The sequence below is a fragment of the Perissodus microlepis genome, chromosome 6 (assembly GCF_051167445.1).
Source record: "Perissodus microlepis isolate ML-2025 ecotype Zambia chromosome 6, ASM5116744v1, whole genome shotgun sequence".
Classification (NCBI taxonomy): domain Eukaryota; kingdom Metazoa; phylum Chordata; class Actinopteri; order Cichliformes; family Cichlidae; genus Perissodus; species Perissodus microlepis.
In genome coordinates, this window is record NC_140466.1 from 11,324,341 (window position 1) to 11,341,267 (window position 16,927).

At 43.3% G+C, this 16,927-nt stretch overlaps 1 protein-coding gene across 4 annotated transcripts in view; it reads left to right on the forward strand.

Moving 5' to 3' along the window:
- Positions 1-15,803, forward strand: part of crebbpa (CREB binding lysine acetyltransferase a) — a 45,204-nt gene extending 29,401 nt beyond the window's left edge. For 2 of the 4 annotated variants that reach the window (XM_084930767.1, XM_084930769.1), the window contains exons 9-31: positions 51-168; positions 346-517; positions 1,617-1,677; positions 1,964-2,087; positions 2,252-2,464; positions 2,763-3,071; positions 3,444-3,623; positions 4,035-4,206; positions 4,651-4,769; positions 4,899-5,138; positions 5,481-5,569; positions 6,407-6,487; positions 7,053-7,109; positions 8,062-8,139; positions 8,242-8,309; positions 8,733-8,883; positions 9,638-9,784; positions 9,896-10,009; positions 10,144-10,309; positions 10,477-10,644; positions 10,998-11,159; positions 11,319-11,600; positions 11,821-15,803. In XM_084930767.1, the coding sequence (XP_084786893.1) occupies positions 51-168; positions 346-517; positions 1,617-1,677; positions 1,964-2,087; positions 2,252-2,464; positions 2,763-3,071; positions 3,444-3,623; positions 4,035-4,206; positions 4,651-4,769; positions 4,899-5,138; positions 5,481-5,569; positions 6,407-6,487; positions 7,053-7,109; positions 8,062-8,139; positions 8,242-8,309; positions 8,733-8,883; positions 9,638-9,784; positions 9,896-10,009; positions 10,144-10,309; positions 10,477-10,644; positions 10,998-11,159; positions 11,319-11,600; positions 11,821-14,094 (5,545 nt within the window). In that variant the 3' untranslated portion in view covers positions 14,095-15,803. The remainder of the gene's footprint in view (positions 1-50; positions 169-345; positions 518-1,616; positions 1,678-1,963; positions 2,088-2,251; positions 2,465-2,762; positions 3,072-3,443; positions 3,624-4,034; positions 4,207-4,650; positions 4,770-4,898; positions 5,139-5,480; positions 5,570-6,406; positions 6,488-7,052; positions 7,110-8,061; positions 8,140-8,241; positions 8,310-8,732; positions 8,884-9,637; positions 9,785-9,895; positions 10,010-10,143; positions 10,310-10,476; positions 10,645-10,997; positions 11,160-11,318; positions 11,601-11,820) is intronic. The other 2 variants (XM_084930768.1, XM_084930770.1) reach the window with 2 other exon arrangements.
- Positions 15,804-16,927: the final 1,124 nt, after the last annotated feature.

Sequence of the window (16,927 nt, forward strand, 5' to 3'; positions counted from 1 at the left end):
TAGAAGTTATCAGAAGTTCTATTTGCTTATCTTGTGCTTTCCTGCAACAGAGTACAAGCCATATTCCCTACCCCTGATCCGGCAGCTTTGAAGGACAGACGAATGGAGAACTTAGTGGCCTACGCCAGAAAGGTGGAAGGTGATATGTATGAGTCAGCTAACAGCCGGGTAAGTATCCTGAAAAACCGCATCAGCCAGGGACTGACTTGAATTGCTCAACTTGACGCATTCAACATCAAATGCTTTTCAAAGGCTTTTACCATAGTTCAAAATTTCACAGAACATGCCTTTTCCCTCAATGTTTCATATTGCCTTTCTTCATCCCTCCAACCTTCTTCCTTTTAGGACGAGTACTATCACTTCTTGGCTGAGAAAATATACAAAATCCAAAAAGAGTTGGAGGAGAAGAGGCGTTCAAGGCTTCAGAAACAGATCATCAACCAGGCACCTATGGCTGCCCAGGGAACCCAGCAACCAGTCCTAGCCCAGGCCAATGCCTTGGGCCCACGACCACAGAGTAAGTGTAAGATTATATGAACATGTTTTGGGTAAAATCACATTGTTTTCAAATTGATTTAATTACCCAGTTATGGTTATATAAAAATACCAGTGGTTTACCTGTACAGCCCTCTCAATTTGAAAGGCTTATGGCAGAATTATAAATTGTACTTTTAGTCATGTTTGTATGCCCAGAGGCTTTATCCATATTGCCCTATTATTAGGGCTGTTCGATATAACGATATATATCGGATGACGATATAAAAACGTCTATCGTTTCATTTTACGCTATCGTTTGTTTCGTGGTGTTGCAAAATAAACTGTTTACAGCAATATTTTTTTCATTGTTTTGATGGTCACTGTAGTGGCTATATTAATTTCTTAAAGTTCTCTCTTTCTCTTATATTTAATATAACCACACTACAGACGGACAAGCACCTGTTTTTATGCGTTGTCGTTAGCAACAACGACGGTAAAACCATCACGTGTCCGCTTGTTTATTTTCCACAAACCTTTCACAATAAAGCTCAAGATCCTGTTGAGACTTTTCAAAATAAACAGAATCGCGTGAAAGAGTATGCAGAGTATTTACTGATGAGAAGCAAAAAAGAGCCGTCAGGTGCTAAAAAAATAAACCTTAGACTCAAACGTTAGAACAGGCTTTTCCCCGCAGCACGCCGTGTAATAAATACTCACAAAGAAAACGGTGGCCGTTACAACTTAAGTCTAAAAATGTGTAGTTTCATGCATCGGTAAAACACTCGACTCCAGATACACGACGCCCAGCTGGAAACACTTCAGCTACCCGAGATTCACAGAATTTACAGAAAATGTTAATTTTTGTGATTTATATCGTTATTGGACGATAGATGTTTTATATCGGGATATGAGATTTTGGTCATATCGCACAGCCCTACCTATTATATATGTGCCTTAACAGGTCTAATCACTTTCAAAGGGTCGTTTCCCCCCCAGTCTAAAATTGAAAATGGATATATGAGCTGAGCTCAGTGAGCAGCCTATCCACAGCAGCATCTGTCTCTGATGTTGCAATGTATTTATTTTTAATTGTTATTGTTGTTTTCTTTTAACTGTACAAGTTTGTTTTGTTTTTGCAGATGGACCTATTCCTCTTCCCAACATGCCAAATCAGATCATGAGTCGCATGCAGGCTTCACAAGATACATTTTTAATAATACATATGGGAGTTTCAGAGTGCACAAAAAGTGAAATAAAACAACTGGTAAAATAGACAGGATAGCCAGACATGCTTATTAACACTGCATAAAATGTATGGTACAGGAAATAATGAGCTGTATACAAGAGAGGCAAGAAGAAGAATGGGGAAGTTACAATTGAACTAAATCAGGAAAACATCTCTCTCTACCAGCTTGGCTTTGGGTCATATTTCTTTATTCCTATTTGTTGTGCTAATTTCTAAAGTGTCTGATTTACTCCTCTGTACAGGAATCAACCAGTTCAACCACATGACTCTACCCAATGCCCAGATGTCTCAAGCAACAATGGGACCCCGTGCTGCCTCACCCATGAATCACCCTCAACAGATGAACATAAACTCAGTCCCAGCGGTAAGGGGGGGCAGACCGGGGGCCACAAAAATCACACCCACACATGGGGCAGGCGTGTAACATGAGCTGGCACCCAGTTACACACTCTCAAGGAATGCATAAGCTAACTTAGGTGTACAAATGAGATTACTGCACCTAGTAATATCTTCTTTCCTGCCTCGTAGATGGGAATGTCTCCCTCTAGGATGCCCCAGGCCCAGGGCATGATGACTGGACACAGTGGAGGAAACATGGTGGGTCAGACTGCCAACCAGGGTCAGTTTTTGCCTCAGAACCAGTTTCCTCCAGGATCTGCTCCGGCTGCTGCAACGGGTGCGATGAATGTCACAGTGGTGCCAGGCATGGGTCAGCCACAGGCACAGGCTGCTGTCACTCAGGTGAGACATGAAGGAGGTGGAGCTGTAGTTACCTGAGCTGCATAATGGATTTGGATTGGCTGATTTCTGTACAGTTGTTCAGAGTTCGCCTAATTGCAACTAGTTGCTGAAGAACTAAACTCAAATGACTTCAACCATTCATACAACACACTAATTACTCTTAAATTGTTTTTACCAATCACAAGGTGCTTTCTAAACCCCAAATTGTGTGCTATGTTGTGTTCGTCTGTTTGTCTGTTTGTCTGCTTGTCGTGTGTGTGTGTGTGTCTGCCTGCTCTGTGTGTGTCCTTCTCTCCAGCAGCAGCAACAGCAGCAGAGTGCTAACATCCCCATGAATGCACTTGGCCCCTCGCTGGGCCCACAGCTAGCCTCTTCCCAAACCCCCTTGCACTCCACGCCTCCGCCTGCTGCCTCCTCTGCCTCTACGGCTGGGGGGGCCACTAACCTGCCGCTCCCCCAGCCCTCCAGCCGCAGCTCTACCCCCACCCTCCCTGCCCCAGCCCCAGCCCAGGGTGCCACCCCGCCCTGCCCCACCCAGTCCCAACCCCAGACGGAGCTCCCTGCAGCAGCACAGACGCAGCCCCCACCTCAGCCCCCTACCACGCCGGTGAGACTGAGTCCCTTCGCATGCCCTCCACTTTTGACTCCCTCCTCCCTCCCGTGCAAACTCCCATCCCTCTGCCTGCCATGTACCAAACCATCCCATCCACATCCACCTTTTCTATCTAATAACTTCATTTTCACCACTGTTTGTAAGCCCCCCCCAATCACAATGGGAATATTACACCTCTCATCCTAAGGGAGCAATGATATGTATACGGGAGGTGTGAATTCGTGTCATAGCCTCAGAGCCCTGCATGCAAAACAAAACAAACAAAAAAAAGTTGTTGCAAACACATCATGACTGTATTTTTTCTCCCTCTTTGCCCCTGTCCTTCCCTGTCCTTCCCTGTCCTTTTTTCCCTCTTTTGTGTTTCAGCTGTCTCAGCCAGGAGCCAGTCTGGATAATCGGGTGCCCACACCAGCCTCAGCCGCCAGCGCCGACCTGCACTCGCAGCATGTTGGAGCAGACCTGCCTACCCAAGAGGTCAAAACGGAGACGCACCATGATCAACAGGAATTTGAGGCTACTGGTGGCAAAACTGAGCCCAAGATGGAGGTGAGCTGTCACTGCAATTTAAAATGAGTAAAAACCTAAACTATAACTTATTTATGCTTATAATTTTAATTAATCTTAATTAAGAGACACCTTATCTGATAGTTGTTCATTAGATCACGACCTGATTTGGAGTCACTTTTTTTGTGAAGAAAACAACATGCCGCCTACACCATTGGCTGGTTGAAGCTAGTGAGCTGTCCTTGGCTGTCAGCATTACAAAATGCCTTATAAAGCATTTGGTCAACTTAAGAGCTTAGAATAACAAAGTCAAGGGATTCACAAATAATTGAGCTCATGAGGTTATAAACAAGAAAATCATTATTCTAAAGAGTATTACTGTCATGAGTAGATGGCTATTTCTATTGTTTACATGACTGTGGTATGAAATGTCTTTTACCTATATGTTTATAGACTGAAGATGAGTCTGCTTCAATGTTGGCCAAGAAGGAAGAGCCAGAGGAAAAGCCGGAGCCCATGGAGGTGGAGGAGAAGAAGCCGGAAATTAAGACGGAACCCAAAGAAGAGGAAGAGGGTGGAGCTAACAGCACAACCACCTCATCCCCATCTCAGTCACGGCGGAAAAGTGAGTCTAGGGCCAGGGGAATGAAAAACTCTGCGTAAACTCTGACTGAGGTTTACTCAGTAATCAGGGAGGGTTTTAGTTATTGCTGTTAATGTATACAATAATAAAGTCAAAATACCATCATTAGTTGCGCTGACAGAATTATGTCCAGATACTTTTGAGATACTTTGAACTTTAATAATAAACTTTGTAATATAGAAACCTACAAAGAGCAGAAGTGCTGGGAAATGTAAGTGAAATTGTAGAACTCTGGTATGGTGGGAAAAAATTGTTATGCTATTGGTTATAATTTGGAAAGAAGCAGTTTTCCCTTACAGGCAAATAATTTGCGGTAGTGTCAAGTAACTAAACGTACAATATAGAAACATTTTTGTTTCATTTTTTTTCTCTTCACCTTTACCCAAAATTTCCCCTTACCTTGGCTTTCCATTGTATATTTTTCAGTTTTTAAACCCGAGGAGTTGCGCCAGGCTCTGATGCCAACTCTGGAGAGTCTGTACAGGCAGGACCCCGAGTCGCTGCCCTTTAGACAACCAGTAGACCCTATGCTCTTGGGTATCCCGGTATGTAGCACACAACAGCACTTGTAGGTGTTTCAAAGTGTTGCTTGTACTTCTGGTGTGAACAGATAATTGAGATGCACCATCTTAACTCTTAATCGTGTAAAACTTTCCTCTTCCTTCTCTCTTTAGGATTACTTTGACATTGTGAAGAACCCAATAGACTTGTCCACAATAAAGCGCAAGCTTGACACAGGCCAGTACCAGGAGCCCTGGCAATATGTGGATGATGTCTGGCTGATGTTCAACAACGCCTGGCTCTACAACCGCAAAACATCCCGTGTCTACAAGTACTGCTCTAAGCTGGCTGAGGTGTTTGAGTCAGAGATTGACCCTGTCATGCAGGGCCTGGGCTACTGCTGTGGGAGAAAGGTGAGATCGAGTGGGTGGTCAATAGATTATTGAATGCCTGCAGTTTTATTTCAGGATAATATTCTTTGTCTTCTATAAATAACTGTTTGGATATTGTTTATATTATAAATGTAGTGTTAAACTCTGCTTCTGCTCTCGGTTTAAATTAATGTTTCATTAGGATGAGCCCAAGTTTTACCTGCCCACATTTTGAGTACTCACTGAAATCTGGCAAAGATTTTCCAAACCAAAGCCAAAACTCTAAATTCTAATCTTCAGACTCACTTTTTCTGACAACTTTTTTCTTGAACAGTTTTATTTGGACCTTCTTGACCTTTCTTGTTGTCTCACTTGTGTTTACAGTACGAGTTCTCCCCTCAAACCCTCTGTTGTTATGGCAAGCAGCTCTGTACCATACCTACTGGAGGCACATACTACAGTTACCAGAACAGGTATCTTTTTATGAATAAATGTACTTAATGTGTGTGTTTTGTTCAACTAGGTCAAAAAACAAATGTTGGGTGAGCACATGCTTAATCTCACCGAGGAATCACATTTGCATGCACAGTTTTGATGGACCAAAATTGCAGCCATTTGAACTGTTGCGCATCCCCTGTGAGCCCGGGTTCTGCTCATCTGTAGCTGTAGTGGGATCGCTGTCATACCAGTAACGGTTTTAATGGCTCTGCCTTCAAGTCCTGGCACAGTATGAGACTTCAGAATGGTTTTGCTCCAATTTATTAACTGTCAGGTTCCAGCGTCATACATTAGAAGAAACACCCAAATGACCATCAGACAAAAAAAACAAGCCATGTGTTGTTGTTTTTTTCTCTCTGCATCTGTCAAGGGGACTATGTGAATTCATTGTCGCTGCCCCCTGTGTTGCGTGATGACTGAAAATATAACGCTTTAGTTTAGGCCACAAGCTGCCTTCCCCATCATTGACTTCTCTTCTCAGTAGAATTCAGCACATTGCTTTACACAGTGTACCTTGCACCCCCTCCTGTATAAACTGTGGAACTGCAGCGTGTTTGAGCAGCGCAGCAGCACGGCATGAGACTCCTGCAGCGCAGTCCATTTACACTCTCAATTGGAGTTCAGGGAATCCCCGCTCTACATAAAAACCTAGTGTTATTTTGCACAATTTGCCTGGGCACACTCAATCCTATAGCTTAACATCAACTTTTGCAATATGACTCACATTTGAATACAACGATAATCTTGTATCCTGGTATCTTTATCATTTTTAACGTGCTGAATGTGTGTTTCTTTTTTCTTTTTTCTTGCAGGTATCATTTCTGTGAAAAATGTTTCAATGAGATCCAGGGGGATAGTGTGACGTTAGGAGATGATCCTGCACAACCACAGACGTAAGTAAAACATTGGCTTCTGCAGATCTTTAAAATCCTACAACACTAAATTCATTATAATAGAAAAATAATGCCTTAAAATGTCTCTTAAAATACAGAAACTAAATCAACATCAAGATTTTGCTTCATGGTTGAAATCTGTACCAAACATACATAAGAGGGAGCTTTTTTCCTGATGTTCAGTGTTTCGAACTTGGGAATCGGCACAGTGTAATCCCACATGATGTTTCCAGACTACAATATTTCCTGTTTGGATACATGCAGTTTGTTGCACACACCTTGGTCAAACTACAGAAAACAACTGCAATCCAAGATCATAATATTTTTCTTCTCAAAATTTAAAAAAAGTGAAGTTAACAATTTGTTTCAGCAGAATTGCTTCATAGTTAAGATGCGAACATCCACTGAAATATTGACAACATCTCTAGCTTTAAAACCATCTTAATGTGAACACATTGCTTGAAAAATGATTTCTTACTATTCAATATCTGTGTTATTTATCTACTATTTTATAGTCACGGTATTACTTGGTTAACTTTTTCTGGTTGTTTTGCCCACACTTTAGGAGGATATCGAAAGACCAGTTTGAGCGGAAGAAGAACGATGTCCTCGACCCTGAACCGTAAGTCAACACAAACCACACACCCTTCAGTGAAAGGAACTCAGAATGGTCGGTCTTTGCTTCTTTTCCCAGAGTTAATCTCTGATGCCTTTTTCTGCTCATGTGTTGCTGATCACGTCTTTAAACAGTTTTTTTTCCCCCTGCCACCCACATCTGGCTTTGTTTTGGTGTGTTTTTTCTGCACAGTCTGCATATTTTCTCTCTGATCAATCTCTTTGGTTTCAGTGAAGCCCAAGGGCAGCTCAGCAGCACCACCTGCTGAGTGTAACTTGATGTCAAAGTTCTCTCTTTCTAGTGAGGGCTTGGATTAGAGAGCACAGGTCATAAAGTAGCTGTCTTTTAGATTGGTCACTGTGATTTTTAGATATGTTGCACAAATGTTATGCTAAACCTCCCACAAAGGCGCTCTTGTATTGGCTGGCTTGCACGAGCGTAACGACTGGAGGAACATTGACGTGAATGACGATCTCTATGTTGCTTGCTGCCCGAGCAGTAAAGATATCAACATTCATACAAACGATAACCACGGGGAAACACGACTGGAATAGTGTGTATTTTGTAACGTTGTGTGAGAACTGAGTGATATTTTAGTTCTGTTAAATTTTGTGTGCGTTTCTTTTTTTGTATTTGCATTTTCTTTGGTTTTAAATTTGAAAAGTGAAAGCATCCCATGCTAACTCCACACAGAGGGTTCTCTCTCTGTACTCTGGCTTCCTCCCAAAGTCCAAAGATATATGTGTTGGGTTTGTTGGGGATGTGAAATTGGTGATTCAGAATCAGCTGTCGATGAGAATCCACAAACAGTTTTCCATCTCTTTGTGATTCCCTGCAACAGACTAGTGATGTGTCCAGCGTTAAGCCCACCTTGTGCCCCGTGACAGCTGGAATAAGCTACAGCCCCACTGATGATGATGAATATTAACGATTTTTTTGTATGTTTTCTTTTTTCAAGGTTTGTTGAATGTAAAGATTGTGGACGGAAGATGCACCAAATATGCGTCTTACACTACGAGGTCATTTGGCCATCTGGGTGAGAATTTTGACCGCCATTGCTTTTTGTACATTTTTGCAAATTTGTATTTCCGCTAACAGTGTGTTTAACCTCCCTCTATATGATTTGTTTTTTCCTCAGATTTATCTGTGACAACTGTTTGAAGAAAAGTGGAAAAACACGAAAGGAAAACAAGTTCTCAGCAAGAAGTTAGTACTCCTTCCTGTTTCAGATGTGAAGTCTTTGGTTCATCTTTCACAGCTATTTATTTTTGAATTTTTCAGAATGTCAACAGATTATTGAAGATTTGTCTTAACAAGCTAAGACTTCCTCCATGTGCCCATGGTCTGCATACATCTCAGTGTGGTGTTAGCCTTGTAGTTTAATTATCAGTTTAGGCCTGGAGGACCATATCTGACTTTGATGGAATATGTTAGGGACATGTTGGTGATCTGAAGTTTTATAGTCTCACATAGACCATCAATAGTGTCCTAATGTTGTTGTTCTCTCCATGCTGCAGGTTGTTGTGTACTTTTTCCTGGAAAAATGAAGCTCCTGCTTTTCATTTTTCAAATGCAAGGAAAACAGATTTGACCCTTTTCAAGCTTCTGCCTTGTGCTTGTCTGTTGTAGGGCTGCAAGCAACACGACTGGGAACGTACATAGAGGACCGTGTGAATAAATACTTGAAGCGACAAAACCACCCAGAGGCTGGGGAAGTGTTTGTACGAGTGGTGGCAAGCTCTGATAAAACGGTGGAGATTAAACCAGGCATGAAAGCTAGGTAAGACCATCATTAACAGAGGAGAAAGAGGGATAGGATGTTTGGATATTAGAATTTTAAAAACAATGTTTTCCATTGAAAGTAACATATTTTGTACTTGTCTACTAGGGTTGCCTTAGTCAAATAAATGAACAACCAAAGCGTCAACAGTTTGGGTGAGGGTAGCCAAACCTCCTTAATTTGTAGATAAGCTGGCAAGGCTTGTGTTTTTCCCTAGCTTATTTTAATTGCCATAAAGAATGCAATGTCCTCTATAAAGATTTTATACCCACGCAGAGTAATTGTGAAACATGCCTGTTTGATGAGATGTCATGCACACCCTCCTAGGAGGCCTTACGGTGTTGTTAGATTCACCGTGGGATCAAAGTCAACAATGCGTGTCCTATCTTTGCAGGGAGGAGTCCCTCCTCCAAGAGCCTGTTAGCTTAAAGTTAAATGATTTAAGGCTTTTAGCTTTTTATTGACTAAAGGCAACTTGACTTGAATCGTCCCATTGTGTTCTTCACATCTGCTGAAAGCAGTGACAGACGTGGAAAGCCAGTAGCTGTAGCTTTCTAAAAGCTTCTAAAGTCACAATAAAAGTGGAGAAAACTGCATTAACATTCTATTCACTGTATTGAATAACATTTATTTGTTATATTTTTTTTTTAGGTGGTATGATGTGACACCAGATTCAGCAAAACCTCAGATGCAAAATTGCTCAGTCATATTATCATGGCTACATTTTCATATTTCCTTTTGTTGGTTTCAACAGGTTTGTAGATACAGGTGAAATGCCAGAGGCCTTTCCTTATAGAACCAAAGCACTTTTCGCATTTGAGGAAATTGATGGCGTAGATGTGTGCTTCTTCGGCATGCACGTACAGGAGTATGGCTCTGAGTGCCCATTCCCCAACACTAGGTCTGTGCATTCAATTATGTCACACAGCAATAAATAATATTAACTTTTCTTTGTTGTTTTCTGTGGTTCACATAAGATTTACCATGTCTTCTTTCTTTTTAACCTTTGCAGACGGGTCTACATATCATACCTTGACAGTATTCACTTCTTCAGACCTCGGATTCTACGAACAGCCGTTTACCATGAGATCCTTATTGGCTATCTAGAATATGTCAAGAAACTTGGGTAAGGCTCACTCCATTCTTTGTCTGTTCTTCCTGACGACTTGCACAACTGACAAAAGCCTCAGTAGATCCAGGTCTCGGGGTAACGTCATCACTGTCTCTTTGGCCTGACTTACTGTTCACGTGTGTTCACAGATATGCCCAGGCCCACATCTGGGCATGTCCTCCCAGTGAAGGTGACGACTACATCTTCCACTGCCATCCTCCTGACCAGAAGATCCCCAAGCCTAAAAGACTGCAGGAGTGGTACAGGAAGATGTTGGACAAGGCTTTTGCTGAGAGGATCCTGCATGACTACAAGGTAACAAGGCGAAATGAAGGACGGCATATTATTGCCACATAAAAGCTAAAGTGACCAAATTGTAAAAGGCAGATGATAATTTTGTTGACTACTGAGGTCTTTGTTATATTAATCAGATGTCTCATAGCTGTTGTTGGGATTAACCCACTGTGTTTTCCGTCTCTCAGGATATCTTCAAACAGGCAACTGAAGACCGACTGACCAGCGCCAATGAGCTGCCTTACTTTGAAGGTGACTTCTGGCCTAATGTGCTTGAAGAGAGCATCAAGGAGCTGGAGCAGGAGGAAGAAGAGAGGAAGAAGGAGGAGAACACAGCTGCCTCTGAAACTCCAGAGGTATGATTATTAAACGAGGGTTTGATGTACTAGAGCAGCAGAAACTCCACTATCTTGTATTGTGTTACTATCTTTGTGTTTCCATTGCAGTTGAATGATTCGATATAAGGAGTTTAAAGAATTAAAAAATGTATTTTTATGTACTACTACCTTAAACATAGGGATATTTGAATCAAAATAATTTCAGTGGAATTTAATAATGAGATTAAGGTGACATCAAACACAGGCAGAGAGTAACTAATGAACTGTGAAAATTTGTGCACTCTGTGCTAAGTTTTAGCACTGGAAACAGTGAGACTATATAATGATGGAATAATTCATACATAACATGTTTTCTTTAATGTATTTTTTAGGGAACACCAAGTGACAGTAAAAACGCTAAGAAGAAGAACAACAAGAAGACCAATAAAAACAAGAGCAGCGTGAGCCGAGCCAATAAGAAGAAGCCTGGGATGCCGAATGTAGCTAATGATTTGTCTCAGAAGTTGTACGCCACCATGGAGAAGCATAAAGAGGTCAGACTTGTTTCTTGTTTTTTTGTGGTAGTGAAAATTGGGAGGTGATGAACAATAATTTTATGGATGTGATCAAAAGGTTAACTAGTGGGAAACAGTCCGAATAACGAAAGTAAGTCATACTTTATTTTGATTTTTTCCCCCTCTCCTTTGCTTAAGGTGTTCTTCGTGATTCACCTTCATTCTGGGCCCATGGTCAATACTTTGCCGCCCATCGTGGACCCCGACCCATTGCTCTCCTGTGACCTGATGGATGGCCGTGATGCCTTCCTGACTCTGGCAAGGGACAAGCACTGGGAGTTCAGCTCCCTCAGGAGGTGCAAGTGGAGCACCATGTGCATGCTTGTTGAACTGCACAACCAGGGACAGGATCGCTTTGTCTATACTTGTAACGAGTGCAAGCACCACGTGGAGACACGCTACCATTGCACTGTGTGCGAGGTTAGTTTCCACTGCACTGTTGTTTTTACACTCGATTATTTTGTGTCAGTTTGGAACTAGGGAGAAAAAAAAAAAGGATGATTGGAAGTGGAAATCTGTCAGATACGTGGAATGACGTACATGAACTGAGTCAGAGATATCATTTGTTAAACTTTTTAGTTTACCATCTTTGGTTGGACTTTAATTATTATGTCCCCTTTTCTTCTTTTTTCCCTCATAGGACTTTGATCTTTGCATTAATTGCTACAACACAAAGGGCCACGAGCACCAGATGGTCAAGTGGGGTCTTGGCCTGGATGATGATAACAACAGCCAGAGTGGGGAGGCCTCCAAGAGCCCACAGGAGAGCCGGCGTTTAAGTATTCAACGGTGCATTCAGTCCCTGGTCCATGCTTGTCAGTGTCGCAATGCCAACTGCTCTCTGCCGTCCTGCCAGAAGATGAAGCGAGTGGTACAGCACACCAAGGGTTGCAAACGCAAAACCAACGGTGGCTGTCCTGTATGTAAGCAGCTTATTGCTTTATGCTGTTATCACGCAAAGCACTGTCAGGAGAACAAGTGTCCTGTCCCGTTCTGCCTGAACATCAAGCACAAGCTTCGCCAGCAGCAGCTGCAGCACAGGCTCCAGCAGGCCCAGTTGATGAGGAGAAGAATGGCCACCATGCAATGCAGAACCATGCCGCTACCATCCCCACCGCCATCAGCTGCCCCTAGCACTCCCACTTCCCACACTCAGCCCAGCACTCCCCAAACACCCCAGCAGCCTCTTTCTAACCAGCCGCAGACCCCCAACTCAGCAGGCGTCATGTCCCCGTCTTTCTCCAATGCACCTCGCACTGCCCAAGCTCAGGCACCGGTGTCTCAGGGCAAACCTGGGCCCCAGGCCTCCCCTCTACACCAGCAGCAGTCCCCTCTCCCTCAGCCCCCCCAACCATCACAGCAGCTATCTCAGCAGCCACCTCCCATCGCTGCAGTCAAGATGGCACAGCGCATCGAAATGATGGCGCAGGCCCAGCAGAACCAGCGGAACTACCGTGTCAACGTGAATGGTTTGCCCATGAATCCCCAGCAGCCACAACAGCGCATGACGGCACCAATGCAGCCAGCAATGCAGATGGTGCCTGGGCCCCGGGGACCACCAGTCATGCAACCTGGTATGGCCACTGGACAGTGGGGTGGAGCTTCAGGCCCCATCCAGCCAGGTCAAACTCAACAACCAGGTCTTGTTCCAGGCCAGTCCCCGCAGCAGCCCATGACCATGCAGCGAGCCATGATGCCACCAGGGCAGCAACCCCAGCAAAGCCAGAGGATGCTGATACCACAACAGCCCGGTGCCCGGCCACAGACTCCCCAGAGAGCTGGAGCTATACCTCCAAATGCTCTGCAGGACCTCCTCCGCACCCTAAAGTCTCCCAGCTCACCCCAGCAGCAGCAGCAAGTTCTAAACATCCTCAAATCAAACCCTCAGCTAATGGCTGCGTTCATTAAACAGCGAACAGCCAAGTACCATGCCAACCAGCCGCAGCAGCAACAACCGCAACAGCAGCAACAAGCAGGCCAACAACAGCAGCCTGGCATGCCAGCAATGCAGAATATGGCTATGTCTGGAGGGGCAGTGCAAAGGACGGGGATGCCACCACAGCAACCACAGCAGCCTCAAGTGCAGGGCATGGCTGCATTAGGGACTCAAGGGCAGCTGAACACCGCGCACAATGCAAACCCCCAGATCCAGGAGATTTTCCGCAGGCAACTCTTATTGCAGCAACAACAACAGCAGCAGCAGCAACAGCAGGGAGTGTTACCACAGAGCCACCCGGGTCAGTTTGCTGCTCAGTCGCAGGGTACAACGCCCACCTACTCCCAGCTCCGCATGCAACAGCAACAACAGCAGCAAATGCAAATGCAGGCAGGGGCACCTGGGGGCCCTATGGGTCAGCTCCCACCAATGGCTCAGATGGCCCAGTCTGGCATGGGGATGGACTCGACCCAAAATTTACTGCATCAACGACTGCTTCAGCAGCAGCAGCAACTTCCCCAGCAGCAGGCTGTCCTAAAGCAGCAGATGGGCTCCCCTGGCCAACCAAGCCCCATGAGCCCTCAAACCCACCTCCTGGCTGGGCAGACTCAAGGTGGAGCCCACCTCCCCAGCCAACCTGCTTTAGCCAACGCCCTCAGCAACCAGGTCCGCTCCCCAGCACCAGTCCAGTCCCCTTGTCCACCCTCGCAACAGCCCCCACATTCCAGTCCTTCGCCGCAGGTCCAGAACCAGCCCCAACCCTCACCTCAGCACCCACCTCCACCCCACTCGGGTTCACCCCACACAGGGCTTGGGGGCCCACTGCAGTCGATGGAGCAAGGACACTTGGGGACACCAGAACAAAGCGCCATGCTACCGCAGCTTAATACGCCCAACAGAGGAGGGCTGAGCAATGACTTGGGGATGGTAGGAGATGCTACAGGGGACACTCTGGAGAAGTTTGTGGAGGGATTGTAGCATTTCTGCTGGGAACTAAAGAACATATTGTCACTCCCACGGACCTGTCCTCCCACTCCTCTTCCTCGTTTTCCCTCAAACTCTTTATCCCGTTAGAGGGCTTTGTTTGTTCTTTGTAAGGCTGACAACGGTTTTTGTACTGACATGTAAAAAGTTTCAAACGTTGCAACAAAACAAGAAAATTTGGTTCATTTAAAATAAAAATAAAAAAATTCAAAACCTTTAGGGAATGTAATTGTTTCCTAACCCTAAGTGGTAGGTATTTCTTCCTTGGGATGTTGAGGGATTTGCAAGTTGCTTCTTAAAATGAAATTAAAGTCACAAAGAATATATTTTTTTGGTTGAGACCAAATGTGTTCAGTACTCATTTTTTAAATTTTTTGTTTGTTTGTTTTCTTGTTTTTTGGGGGGGTTGTTTGTTTTTGGGTTCATGCCTTTCTTTCTTTTTTTTCTTTCTTTCTTTTTTTTTTTTTTTTTTTACAAAAATGTAAAGTTGCATTATATTATTCATATCTTTATTTTGTACCTTTGAGAATTTTTTTCTTTTTCGTTTCTTTTTTTTCTTTTTTTGGAAACTGTAAAATATTTTGTCTCAGAATTGGGCCAGGTTTTTGTTATCTTCACAAGCTGTCATTCCTGGCAATTGTAATCTAGTGTTGTACTATTACTGCAAGAAGATGCGTTCAGGGACAATGACCGCTCCCATTCTTTTTGTGTGTATGAAGAGCACTCATTTGTATTAAAGTAGGAAATGGCCTGCAGCAGTTTGTGTAAACAGGCATGTATGCAGGAGCACATGAAGACACTGACACAAACCCTCACAGTCACTAAAGCCGCGTTTCCACCACAGGAACTTTTACCAGGGACTAGGGACCATACTTTCAGTTACGTTTGGGGTAATTATTTAACCCCCACCAAAAAAAAGGTCCCTGCTTTGGGTGGTTTTGAAGCGCTGAACATTTCTGATTGGAGTACCCGTCTTTACCACCAACTCCAGGGTGTAAAAGCAGCCGTCTCTTTTTATTATGTCAGCGGATTTTTTTTCCTTTTCTTTTGCTTAATTTTCACGGGCCTTTAAACGTTTTTTATTTCCTTGGAAACAAAAATTTCTGTGACTACGACTTCCGGGTACTTTTGGGTGGACACGCGGCTTAAGAGATATACAGCTGATTGGTTCACCAATAAGGACTGCAGCCTACAACTCAGTGGCCTGGAATTTGGAAACGTTGTCTTGCAGGTGTAGAAAGTTGTTGCTTTGACATTAAAAAGAATTTGTCATACTTTTTTGTCATACAAATGTTGTAAAGTGTAAAGAGAGTGCGAGAAAGAGACCAGCCCCCTAAGCTGAGGTGGAATGAGCAGTGGTTGTTTGTAGGCAATGTCTCTGATGACGCCCAGTTCTCCAAATTTTACACTAAGTTGTGTGCTATCAGGGGATGAAGGGCACATTTGAGATTCACCTGGAGGAGAACTAAATGTCATCAACCCTCATTCCTCTCACAAAAAAAAAACTTGAATTAGGGGGATTTACTTTTTCTCCTATTGTAAATCAAGTTATTAAGCAAAATACTATAGATATAAGGAAGAGCAAATGAAATCACTGTATAAACTGGTAAAAGACTCATTTCTTACTTATATACCATATTGTTAAATAAACTGTGTGCAACAGAAGAACTCCAGTACTCTGTTGACTAAATAATGAGGCATCACTTCCTCCTGTTGGTGTGTTCATTTGTTTCCGGTGTTACATTACCAGCAACGACTGTTTGGTTTTCATGTCACCTAAAATAACATTTATTTTAACTTTAGTCCTCATCCTGAACTTTTAAAAAGATGGAGTTGAATTGTTGTGTTTAGTAAAATGATATTTATCGATGCAGCACTTTACAAATAGTGACCGATGCCTCTTTTCCACCCATGTGAGTCTGGTGCCTGAACTAGAACCGGATTCATGCATTTCCACCAAAGCCAGACTGTTGTCAGCAAAAATTGGCACTTGGTTTTATTATTAGCAGGAATGTAAGACCCCCTTCTTTCAGTCGAAGTGCAAAGCATTAATAAGTAACCTGCTAGGCTCTACAAAAAGTCTAGTGAGAACCTGTGCGATTACAGAAAATACTCATTTTAACCACTATGTCAGGTACACATTTGCTAATTTTTTAGTGTTTCAGATTGAACAAGTTGCTGGAAACATTCCTCAGAGACATTTGGTACATGACGGCATTGTGCAGCACATTCACAATGGTCTGTGAAACCTGTGAAGTACATTTTAGTACACTGAAGTAATTGTCATTTAGAAGAAAATAGTCTCAAATAATAAGAGCTTTATGATGTGCATTAACCTGCTAAAATAGCAACTAGAAGATGGAAACACTGATCATAAAGACATGGACATAACGAGCAACAGTAGTTCAGGTTGGCTGTACCATATAAATAGTGGGTGATTGGTGCTAAGCAGTCCAATAAGACATCCACCACACCATTCAACCACCATCAGCATCGAGAGTTGTTACAATGCCGCATGTAGCATAGGCTACATGCATAAAAGGGGAATCCAGACACTGTGATTTTACCCATTTGTTTGTGTTTTGGCTACCACCTTATTTGTTTTTTGCAAACAGAAGTGGTGGAATGATGGATTGCAGGTGGGTGCAAATTAATACCCTAAAAGGCCAGTGCCGCTTAGTGGCTCAAAGTAATCATTAGTGGAGGAGTCAGACTTAATGGATATAGCTGTATGTGGCTACACTCATAATTTTAGATGTTAATAAACTTTTTAAAAAGTAAGTTATTAAAAAAAACAGTCCTTATGAAAGAGTGTAGAAATCTGTAG